This window comes from Haliaeetus leucocephalus, unplaced genomic scaffold, assembly GCF_000737465.1.
Source record: "Haliaeetus leucocephalus isolate CR32 unplaced genomic scaffold, Haliaeetus_leucocephalus-4.0 Scaffold616, whole genome shotgun sequence".
NCBI lineage: Eukaryota > Metazoa > Chordata > Aves > Accipitriformes > Accipitridae > Haliaeetus > Haliaeetus leucocephalus.
Window position 1 is genome coordinate 16,134 of NW_010973052.1, and position 12,001 is coordinate 28,134.

Sequence of the window (12,001 nt, forward strand, 5' to 3'; positions counted from 1 at the left end):
CATTTGATGGTTGGGTAGTGCAAATGTTGTCATTTTTAATGTGCTAAGAGCAGGCTGTTGTGGTACCATGCTTTTATATCATCATTATACCTAACTCTTGTCCATGGTAGTTTGGTCATTTATATGCCCAAAGCAAGTGACAGATGCTGTGCTAACTTTTTTTGTTTGTTTCTTAGTAATAAAGAACCTAAAACTATCTTATTCTTCTTGGGTTTTATGTAGGAAATGAAGAGACAAACAACTCCAGCAGTACTACACCCTTTACTACGATGCCAGACCATAAGTTGCAACGTAATACTTTTGGCATTTCTGTTGTTGTTCCTCAGTAGCATCGAGAAAAGCGATATGTATTATTGTATGCCTTAAACTGTCCTGTAATAGTTTGCTCTTTATTTTATTGAATTGTGAACAGCTGTAGGGCAGGAGGGAGGTAGGCCGATTGTTGCATCTATTCTGCGACAACTAAAGATACTGAAGAGGAACAGTAGAACACAACTCAATGCTCGTATCCTTAGGTACCCAAGAGCAACAGAAAGAGGAGAAATAAAATGGGAAAATTTTATGTATTTTATATAGAACTAGTTCCATTATGTAGAACTAGAAATACCTGCCAACATCAATTTACAGTTAAAAAGAGAACCAGCAGCTCAAGAAGTCTGCTGGGCTAGAATTCAGTGCTCTTCAGAAAAAGGGGCAAGGCACTTTTTCGTTTGATTTTTAATGTCAAAATGGATCCTAGGCCTACTGTGCTTGAGCTCATTGCCAAAGTACATGTTTATTTCATAGTGTAATCTCATTTTGACTGCATTAAGCTGTACACCTCTAAGCGTGTGCCATGCAAAAAGCATATTCCTTGAGTCACTTTTGCCCTGTACTACTTTGCTTATCTCATTTGCTATTAGCCAACAAGGGAGATGTATAGCCAATACTCTGTTCATTGACTCACTCTATCTTGTGTTAATTGCATCACTGACTCACACCCAAATTCCAGGCAGTGTACATGGCTTCTTTTCACCTGTATGAGCACGCAGTCCACATCCAGACGTGTTCCCAGAGTTGCAGAAGTAAGCACTTGGAACTTGGGGGAAACACAGAGCTGTGGTCTGGTTACACTATTGGGCCAGTGTGGGAAAGGTTTAGCCCCAGGCATATCTGTGGCTTACGCTGGTACAAAAGTCAACATATCCAAGAAAGAATGTGTTTGTTTTTCAAAGGCATTTAAATCTGCAACTTCATATCCCAGGTATGTCAATGTAAGGATTGTGTGTGCAGTACACAATGGTGGGGTTAGTTCACTATGATTACACCAAAGAAAAGGCAAAGTAATTCCCTCTGTAATTTCCCCCCACCCCCTCCTTTTTGGTAGGTGATATGGAGGTGTAAATTTGTTGCATTTGTTCTTAAACCTGAGCTTGCTCATAATGTGTATGCAACTGCAAAGAGGGTTGACAAAACTGGTTTAGACTAGACTTTTCCAGTGGTAAGAAAAATACATCTGTTCAAAGGAAATAGGCCTGCTTCTTGATTCTGGTAGCTCTCTTGCTATTCTCGTCATCTCTGAGGTTATGCACTTTGTTTTCCAGCCATGCTGAAAAGTGATAAAGCTGCTGCAAGGTGCATAGCACTAACACGTGGGAGGATGCTGTAAAAAATCAGTTCCTTCAGAGAAAAGAATCACAGAGTGGGCGTAGACAACAGTGCAGAACGAAGGGAGGGAAGTATGGGCAGTGACACTTCCAGGAACGGGAGGTTCCAAACAGCCCAGTAGATCTTTGCCAGGAGGAAGAGACCATTAACCTGTAAGAAACATTGAAGAGGGGTGCAGCAATGAGGACAGAAGTGAGAGTGGGAGGGTGCCTGAGAACCTAGAAGTAACATGAAGGGGGGGGGGGGGGGGGGGGGGGGAAGAACTGGAAAAGTAGAAGTGAAAGAAAGGAGGGAAGGACAAAACCATTAAGGATGAAACATGGTTTATATTTTAAGTCTTTGGAAACAGGTACATTCTTAGGACCCTTTTTGTGTAGAGAGAGCATAAGCCCACAGAAAGATGTTTCACAGGGTATTGGTCTGTCTCTATTTGACATGACTACAGTATGTTCCTAGCATGAGCCCAGTTTGTAACAGAGATGCAGCAAAAGGAAAGAAAAGATTAAGGGACAGGAAATGGAACTGAAGCTAGAAAAAAACCCACAGTGCTTAAGTAGGTCAAGAAAGTCAGTGACGGTATGGCTGCTGATGGCAACTGCAGTAGAGCATGATGTGGAAGTGGAAGAGAGCAAAAGAGGAGATGTAGAGAATTCAGATGCAGACCATTTGGGCACTGCTGTGTGTACAGTGTAACTATGTTCTTGCTGCACTGAGATCTGGAAGCATTTTGCAGAGGGATAAAACCATCTGCTTTGGGATGGAACACTCTCTGCTGTATTCCCATTTGTAGCCTGCAAACACAGATACCCTGAGGAGAGTACTGTGTTGTGGGTAGTTTAATTATAGTATATTAACATGAAAATAAATAATATTTCTTTTCTTGTTTTCTTTTTTCCTTGAAGACAATAGCAGTTCATCCAATCTCACTGTTACGTCATCCACACAATCTACAGCAACATCTACAGTAGGTACGTATGTGTTCATCTGTCCATTACTATGAACCTAGAAGCTAGCTCCAAACCTACCCCAGACAGTACCAAATTCTAAAGAAATATCCATCAAAAGTGGGTATTTGAGAGAAGCGTTATCATTTTAGGGCTGGGAGGCAACATGTAAAAAAACTCTGAGATGAAGCTATACTGTGTTTCAAGTTTAGGTAGCGTGCAGTAGAAGCAATGATATCTGTGGTGCCATTGAAAAACAGGAATCAAAATAAAACTTCAAAGAAGTTTTGAAGAAATGAAGGAAGAATTGAAAGAAATTGGTCTTTTTAATGTTCATTCTTTGTCTCTAACCAAACTTCTTTCATTTTCATGGAGTAAAGATGAATGGGTTGTGGTGCAAATAGTGCATATCTGTTTAATGTTACTTCACAGTAAATAGATTTAGGGTATAACGAAGTCCTGGGGGCTTGATTTTCAAGAGTAAGACTCCATTTCTGTTTAGGTAAGACTCATGGCACCTTATACCATAGAAAATAGTCCTTATAGAGCACACAGCACAAAACAGTGGTTTTCAAGTAAGACATGAGCAGCAGATCTGGGACAATCTGTCACGGGTACTTCTGCATTGTTCTAGCACTACTGTCTTTCCTTCACAACTTGGCAAAAGAACTGTAGGTAAGGATGATTTCCCAAGGCAGCAGCGTTGCAGTTGTGATGCTTCAACATAAGTAACATGTTTACAAAACACATCTTTGTAGAAAGAAGAAATAGCTGTATTACATAAACTAGTGGAGTTTGAAAGCAGATACTTAACCTGGGACAGAAACAAACAGTTCATCCACTTGTATTTGCAGTGTTCCAACTGTTGGCTATGTCAGTGAGAGATTATTAATAAAGGAAATTAAAACAATTATTTTCTGGAAGAACTTGCACAGGCATATTTTACCACGTCAGTAAAGACTGGATAATAATTAATGTCATGCAGTTGTTCAGTCTGCAATGCACAGATACAAGGCTGTATCTGAGAGAAGAGAAGCTAGTTCCATGGATGAACTGGGTCCCCTTTGTGCTAAGAGCCATGTGAAAGCAGGGCAGAAATATTGTGTGTACCTCAAGATGCTTTGTGTATTTGTGGAGTTTTATGCTGATGATAAGGTCCCAGCTACGTCATTCCATTTCCAGCACAACTCTCACTTTGTGTCTCTGTAGTCTCCAGATAACCTCTGAGCTACCGCAATCAGAAGTTGCTTCTTATTAATTTAAGAATAAAATACTCACCAGGGGAAAAAAAAAAAAATCTCTGCAAAGACCTTCCTTTTGATAGCAAGAAAGTGGTGCAGTGTCTCATTCCATTGCCTGCAACGTACCAGTTTAAGCATGTCTGACTTGGAAAGTGGAGAGATTTTTGTAATCCCCTTGTTGCCTTAGGGCCTTAACCATGTGTAAAGCCATTGTTAACCACAGGTGTTTCACCCACCCTGTGCTCCAACCCTTCCACCCTTTGCTCCAGTCCTGACTATGGGTTTCTTGCAGGGGTCTGAGCTTTGTCTGGATAATAACAGTAAAAAGATGCCTGAGCCCTTTACTGTTAGGCACAGTACAAACCTAACAAACAGCTATGCCTTGATTCACATTGTTTATGATTCACATCCTTCTTCGGCTTTTTTCCTTTTTTTTTTTTGTTATAAACTTCATAGATTTTAAGACAATGTTCATCCATTTTGATTATCTGTCTTGACCTCTTCAGAATAAAGACTACAAGATAGATGCATTTAATTTTGCTTAGAGTCTCTGCCTTTTTTTTTTTTTTTTTCTTTTTTTTGGAAGCTTTTCATGGCAGAAGCAAAAGTCTCTTTCATTCAATCATTTTCCATGTAAATGAGAGTATTATTTATTTTAGGAAGAGCATTCAATAATAATTATTTTGTATATTAGCACAGTGCTTATGCAATTTGAGTTCTGTTTGTTCTTGTTGAGTTAGAATGCTAAGGGGGTAGTGCATGCTGCTAAGAATTATTATCTTTATGCTATATATATAGTTTGATTGATGGATATAGCATAGCTATTTAATGTTTAAACACAGGTAGCATACAAAGTAAAATATTTGTCTCTCTTGAAAACAAAGCATCATAAACCTGAATGATATTACTGGCATGCATCCTTTTTAAGTAATAAAAATTAACTCAGGCAGTCTGGGTTTGTTTAGCATGATGTTCGATGAAGCCCAGCTGGTCTTTGGGGGGAAAAGTAATTAGGGAAATAAAAGGACAGATGTTGCTAGCAAATGTTTTTTCATCTTAACTCTGTTGGTAAAATAGTATGGGTAAGATGTTTCAGAGACACAGAAGAACAGATTGGTGCCCAATTCATGTCAGCTTCCCAAATTTTCCAGCTGCCTCAGATAGCCTCCCACTGATGTTTTGAAATGACTGGTGCTAAATATATCATGAAAGATAAGTCTGTAGGAGATTAACCAGATTTTACTTCTAATGTTATATCACCAAGTGCTGTAATCTTGATAAAGTAAGAAAAAAGGATCGCTAGTAGGAAAGGGGGGTGGGGGGGGGGAGTAATGTGCAAATCTTGCTGAAATTCCTCACGATAGCTGCTTGGATATTTTTTGTGCTGACTCACGTTTTCTGTAGGGTAATGTAATGGCCATAGGATAAGTACCATCTCTGTGTAACATGGTTTAACAATGTTACACATAGAACAAGTAGCCATTGTGTTGCTCAGAAACACAAGCCAGTTTGACACCAGAAATCAAAATCAAAAAATCAAAAAAATAAAAAACCACAGAAAACTGACTGATTGACACTTGCATTTAGATTTGTCTTTCTTTTGGTATCTTTCGTATTAGGAATGCAGTTACCAGGTGTGGTTTCATGTCACGTAACTGTAGATGGTTTCCATATAGACATTTCCTTGCTTATTTCCTACAATGAGGAACCATTTGATATTTTTAGATCATTGTGCCTTTGGGGAGTTTACCTGTCAGTATTAAAATGTGCCCTGAATTTTATCTGATGTATTTTACACATGCTTCGTAGAGGAACTGAATTTCCTAAGTGTAACAAGGTAAGCACATGAATATAGTACTCGGCTGTTCCATCTCAACAAATGCTCATTTCAAAGTGTTTCCTAAGGTTGTGGCACAATACAATTATAACATCAAAGAACAGGAAAATAAATAACATTTATAATGGGGACTGTATTGGGCTGTTTCAGTAGTTTTAATGTTAAATGTCTCAGAAAAGTGTTGTGTAGGCCAGTTCCTTTCTTAATGTTTAAATTGTTGTATTGTTTGGGTTTTTTAAGTTTTTGCTATTCACATCTGCACAGGAAGCAGTGATACTTAATTCTTAGCAAAGACACCATTCTGTGTGTAGCTACTCATGTTTTAAACCACACTTACAGGAAGATTATTCCATAGAAGCATTTTAGATGCTGTATAAAAAAAAAGCAGAAATTGAATTATCAAGTTTACTGTGGAATTGAGATGAAACTACCTGTTCTTCAGTTGTTCTAGTTTTAGACAGTTTCAAGAAAACATGGGTATAATTAGACATTTGAATGTCCGTAATGAAAAGCTTTTGTGGTGTTTAAAATGAACTCGGCTTGTGTGAGGTTATAGAAACAATACAGTAGTAGACAGCTGCAAAGGGAGCTTTTTCCCCCTAAAATTTCTTCATACATAAAAGCTATTTGCCTCATATTGTCTGCTTAGAGAAATGCTAGTTGCATAACAGGCTCATGTTTCTTGCTAGTTCCTTCTTAGAAAAATAAGTAATTATTCTTAAGATCATTCTAGCTGACTGCCTTCTACTAAGGCTCTAAGGATTTTGCTATAAATATCAATCTCTATTATTCTTGAATTTTGTTTCATGGTATTTTTATTCTGAAAAGTTCATTAAAGCTTTCTGAGGAGGGAAGTGTTAGGTAAAAGCAGAGTAAAAGTTAAAGACATTAGGTGTCAACTAAACTTGTGAAACAGCATTCCAATCTTTGTTTTAACCTTGGCAAGACAGCTCACTAATAAATAAATTATACAAGCCAGCAGATTTACTTTAGTCAAACTTCTGTCACGTGTGGAAAACCTTGAACCTTAAGTTAACATACATACAGAATTCTTTCTGGTAAGTTTAATAGACGTGCAGCCTTAGTAAAGCTGGTGTTTCATTCAATAGCAAATTCAAGATTACATCTTTTTTAAAACTGGGGGGAGGACGGGATGGGGCACATGTTTTCATGCAAAATCCATTCTTATCAGAAAAGCTTAGTTACCTGAAAAGTTGGGCACTTCAAATGGAAAGTTACTCTTGATCCAGAATTTTATCACATTTTAAAATACTGTTAGGTGTGATTCTATGGAATTGCATAGTGTTATCCAAACAAAATTGGCCCTCTAAAAGTTATCAGGTATTATCCAGGTTTTATTTACAGCCTTTACTTTAAACCGTTCCTGACCCTCAGTCCCAGAAATCAGAAGTTAGGTCTTTCCAAAGGAAATGCATAGGGGAGGAGTCTGTATGCAATCCTGGATATGCATGCACTGGCATTTTCATTGTTACTCTGCCATACTATTTGGGCATGATAAATGCTATCTTATTCAATGAGTATACAGTTTATTATTTTTAAGTATTTTTCTGTGTGATATCACAAATAAAAAATTTCCAGGTATGTCCACCAGTACTATTCATCTGACCAGTACCAGTCAGCCCACCAACACCACTACATCTGTCACCTTGATGACTCAGCCCACTAAAACCATCCAGACAACAAGATCCACCAAAGCTTCATCAGTCACATCATCACAACACAATATTACAGTGGTGACCACTTCCAAGATTTCTTTCACTTCTGTAACAGGTGAGTTCACATTTCAAGAAGCTCGTAAAGGCTTGTATACATGTTTACATGTGTTGTACAGTTGTAGAGTTGTTAGTTTGACAGTCGTGTAACAAAGAAAGAAGGTATATGCATGCTGAAAAACAAGAGTAAGGTAGGGTTTTATTACTAAGTTGGCTACAATCATGTTCCTCTGAGTATTCCACTTAAATAAGGCTTCCCTTAACCTGAGAGACTTGGCGTATTTAGGAAAAAAAAAAAAAAGCGAGGGGTCTGAACCAGCAGCCACCAGCAAGGAGATTAGCAATGTTAGGAGAAAGCCTGGCTTTTGAATACACCTTCTGTATTTGTTCAGCTCTCCCTTCTACAGCTTACTTGAACTCATCTCTAATACTTCCTTTTTCACAGCTGACCTGTGGCTCAAAATACGTCTACTGGCTTGGTAGAAAGACTGAGTTCTGTTGGCTACATTTGTAATGAGTTTTATCCCTAACAGAGGATAGAGTATGACTGTGACTGAGTCACGCTTTATGTAAAAGTTGTCAAACGCAGTTTGACAGTACCCTTTAATACAAAAACAGTAAGCGTAGAATTCAGTATTTCCTTGCGGTTAGCTGCTTGTTGACAGCACTTCACGCTTGCACTTTTAAACAGATCGGGGTTGCTCACATGTCAGTGAAGCATTATTGGGTAGGTGAAGCTGTCATCAGCAGAACTTTTAGTTGGCCACCTAAGGCTCCCTGTGGCAAGTACAAATAGAGATGGGCAGAGACTGGGTGTTTCAGTGGGAGTTTGTAGCAGATAAAACCCGTTTTCACACAGAAACTGCTATGGCTTATCTGAGGTCTCACTTGGAGAGTGAGGGTACAATTCCATGACACAAGGTAAAGCAATCCAACAGCTCATCACCAGCAAAAGTATTTTACTCCCACCACATAACTATACTGACTGACTTGGTGGTTGTTGGACCCCTCTGCAGACTGACTCGATACACTCACCTGACTAAAAGCAACTTCCTTTTCTGCCTGGGCTAATTTCAGGCCAGCCTAGTGAGTTAAATTGGCTCATGGAGGGTATGAAAAATACTAGAACTGGCCTAAGAAGGGCAGGAGCTGCATGTGTGGAAAGAGGGGAGAGCAGGGGGGGGAAAAGGCAGGGGAAAGAGGGAGGTGAGGAGGAGAAGGGGCAGTCAGTCTTTCAGAGAGAGCAATCAGTTGGATCAGCTGCTCCGGCATCACTAGAATCCGGCACTTAAAAATGGAGCTCTAGGTTTCAGTGTGCTTGGCTGGTATCTTGCCAGTTGATCTATGTTAAATTTGTCTAATTGGGTCTTTAGATGATATGTCAATGGAGAGGGCAAGATATAGAGGAGTCCCTCAAAACACAATTTTGCAAGCTCTGTAAAAAGTGCCTTTTGTTTTCTTCTTTTCAGCCACATCAAAATCTGAGGCTGTCGTAGCCAAAACCTCCAAATTTGATGTGGGCAGTTTTGTAGGTGGCATCGCGCTGACACTTGGAGTCCTAGTTATTCTCTACATCGGATGCAAAACCTATCACTCTAGAAGAGGCATTCAGTACAGAACCATGTAAGTTCTCAAGACATTGTCCCATGTCAATTTATCACTTTCTTGAGGGGAACAAGGACAAACAAAACAAGGAGAATGAACTCTGATACGTACGTTTGTTTAATGTACATAATATTAATATCATTAAGAGAATTAACTGTGATATTTTGTCTTTCATCACTTCAGCTATTCCTCATTATTATTATGCCTCTCTTCTGTGTGGGGTTGTTTTCTCTGATCTATTATATAAAGTTTGGGGTTTTTTTAATAAAGGATCCTTGTCCTTTAGCTGTTCCATGAATAGCTAACATTTCCTTCAGAACATTTCTTTGAAATGTTTGCTGCAATTTGCAAGACTTCTGGTTCTTCCTGACACTTTCTCTTAGACTCTAGATTTGTGTATTCACTCTGGCATTTTCCTCCCTTTTGCCGTTAACTTTTTTTGCAGTAGCTCTGTTTTCTATTACCTGTATGACATCTTGTTGGAACTCTGCTACCATCTTTTGTATCACCTTTTATGTACCTTCGAGTCTAGTTTGAGCAGCCAGTTTTAAAGCCAGACATCTAATACTCCACATTCTTAAGCCACCACTGTTGAATTGATTCATTTATTTATTGTCACAGAAAACATTCAAAGGTAATATGGCCATTATTCACATTTTTAAAAGCACAGTATTTGATTATCGTCAATATATGAACTCAGACTTTTGCCCCATCTTGTAATATAGGCAGGCCAACTGGTTGATTTGTAAGACTTAGTTTTCTGTGTCACTTTGTTCTCAACTCCAGAATGTCCATAAAATTGGGTGCACTGAACCTGCTCTAAGTACTTTTCACAAGTCCATGAAAGGAGAAATCATTTAACTGAATACAGGCATCTGCATCTGAACTAGTCATTTCATATCATTCATATTACCCTAAAGTAGGGTAAATCTGTCACATGAATCAGCCTATCCATGCATTTTTGTATTCATTTACTGTGAGGGCAGCTGAAGAGTCTTAGATAAAGAAGTCTGTGCTGTGGGTATTGAAAGGTATAGGGTGGATCCCACCTATAATCACTTGTTTACCCTGTCCTCTGTGACTTTAAACCTTCTTTGAGCTGCAGGCTGCTGCTACTTTCCCTGTGGAGTGTAGGTGCTGTACAGCAAATACAAGCCTATTGAGAGTAAGCGTGCTTTTCTTAGTTACCTTTTCAAGACGCATTAGAAGTTGTCTGTTGGCTTCAGACAGTCTGTAGACTACAAGCTGAAAAACACTGATTTAAACAGATTTCTCTGCCACCAACTTTTTCCAGCCAACGGGTCTCCCTCCTTTATGATTATCAGATTGGGGGACAGGAGGTAGTAGGTCCAGTCTTGTCTTGGGTATGGTTCTTTGTGGAGCTACTCTTCCTCTCCTTTGCAGCATTCATTTCTGAGAGCACAGGACCAGTCAGACATCTATGATTTTGACTTCATCTTGTATCTCACCCCTTTTGTAAGTGAATAGTTAATCAAAATTGTACTATCCCATTTGCCAGTTCTACTCAGTTTTCTTCCAGGCTTCCAGACTTGCCTCCTTGTCCCACATTTAGTTTAAGAACTGGGAATTCTTAAAACTAGGTTGCTTTTCTTTTTCCTATTCAGTATCATCCATCTCAGTTGAGAAGCTTGTTTTAAGTGAGGTGATGTCATTAGATTTGTTGGGGTGCTAGTGTTTACTCTCTGTCTTGGCTCCTGCTTGCTGGTCATGGTATTCAACCAGTCCCTGCTGCACATGTTTACCCACAGTAGTGTTTGAATGGATATTGTAGAATTAAGATCAACAGTATCTTTAAAACAAAAGAAACCTGTCGCTGACCTTATAAACTGGCTTTGATTAGCTGTTATTATTGGATATAGGTAAGATAGGATAAAAATGCCTGAGCAACAGCTGATCTAAAAATATGTACTTGAATGAAATGTGAAAGCCAAAATGTTAATAAGGCTAGTGAAGTTGGCAAGTGTTGACAAAATGAAATTGTTCTGTTAACTTCAGGCTTGGCTCAGAGAGAACTGTAACTGCCAGATCAATGTGCCCTTAGCCCTTTCTGGCAAGGTGGCCTCTGTTCACAAAATAACCTTCTTAGCGGCAGCTGGGTGGCTGTTTCTCATGTTGACTGTTGCTTGTACTGCAGAACATTGATTACTGTGTTTCTATTACAGTGATGAACATGATGCCATCATTTAAAGAGACTTCAGGGAAGACAGTGTTGGACACCCATCCTATCACAGCTGTTGTAACTTCTGAAAGAGTTCCTTTTGTAAAGATGATCAATCTCTAAACCTATCTTGGGTGCGATCCTGCAAAATGTTGAGACACTCTTTAAACATCCTGATTTTTTTGCATTGGCTTTCATAAGAAGAAGAGGAACTCAGCACTTTGTAGAGACAGTATTTTCTTTTTCCAGTATTTGTAACCAAATTTAAAGAACGCACATATTGAGTCACTTTAAGGTACACACACAAGTCTCTGAAATAGCTAATTACTAGCACAGTGGATCGCATAATTACGCTTCTAAGTAAGTTCAATTATTTCTCACATACTGTGCAAATCCAGTGTGTTCCATAATGGATATAGTAGGTTAAATAGGATACCTTTGAGACCAAGTATAGGTTTTTGAAAGTAAAATGGTTTTTTTCCTAATATTTTGTATTAAATTGTATTTATTTTGAAGTTTGGTGTGAAGTTTAGTTTAGAAATTTTGGGTTTTGACAATTCGGTTAGTTAATTTTTATTAGGCTATAAAGGGACACGGTTTGCTGTGTAGAAGGTGATAAAGAGTACTTTAAACTTCAATCATTAGCTCACCTGTGACCTGCAGAGACTTTCCTCAACAGGCTATACAGTGAGACTAGCTGCAGGAAGCACAGACAGACTGGAGATATCCATCCACAACCCTGTTCTCTAACTGGGTCCTTATAAGAAAACAAATTATGCGATCCATAGCTTTTTTTTTCCTTGCACGTACAATTG

The 12,001-nt window shown here is 38.7% G+C and overlaps 1 protein-coding gene across 1 annotated transcript; it reads left to right on the top strand.

Moving 5' to 3' along the window:
- Window positions 1-228: 228 nt before the first annotated feature.
- TMEM123 (transmembrane protein 123) lies at window positions 229-12,001 on the top strand. The gene is made up of 5 exons (XM_010578193.1): window positions 229-291; window positions 2,550-2,615; window positions 7,269-7,460; window positions 8,872-9,025; window positions 11,191-12,001. Exons 1-5 carry the CDS (start codon window positions 270-272, stop codon window positions 11,213-11,215), a joined length of 459 nt encoding a protein of 152 aa, XP_010576495.1. The 5' UTR covers window positions 229-269; the 3' UTR covers window positions 11,216-12,001.

Coding starts and splice junctions, on each gene's coding strand:
- TMEM123 (XM_010578193.1), top strand. CDS start 270: ATGCCAGACCATAAGTTGCAAC. Junction 292..2,549: donor GCCAGACCATAAGTTGCAAC/GTAATACTTTTG, acceptor TTTTCCTTGAAG/ACAATAGCAGTTCATCCAAT. Junction 9,026..11,190: donor GGCATTCAGTACAGAACCAT/GTAAGTTCTCAA, acceptor TTTCTATTACAG/TGATGAACATGATGCCATCA.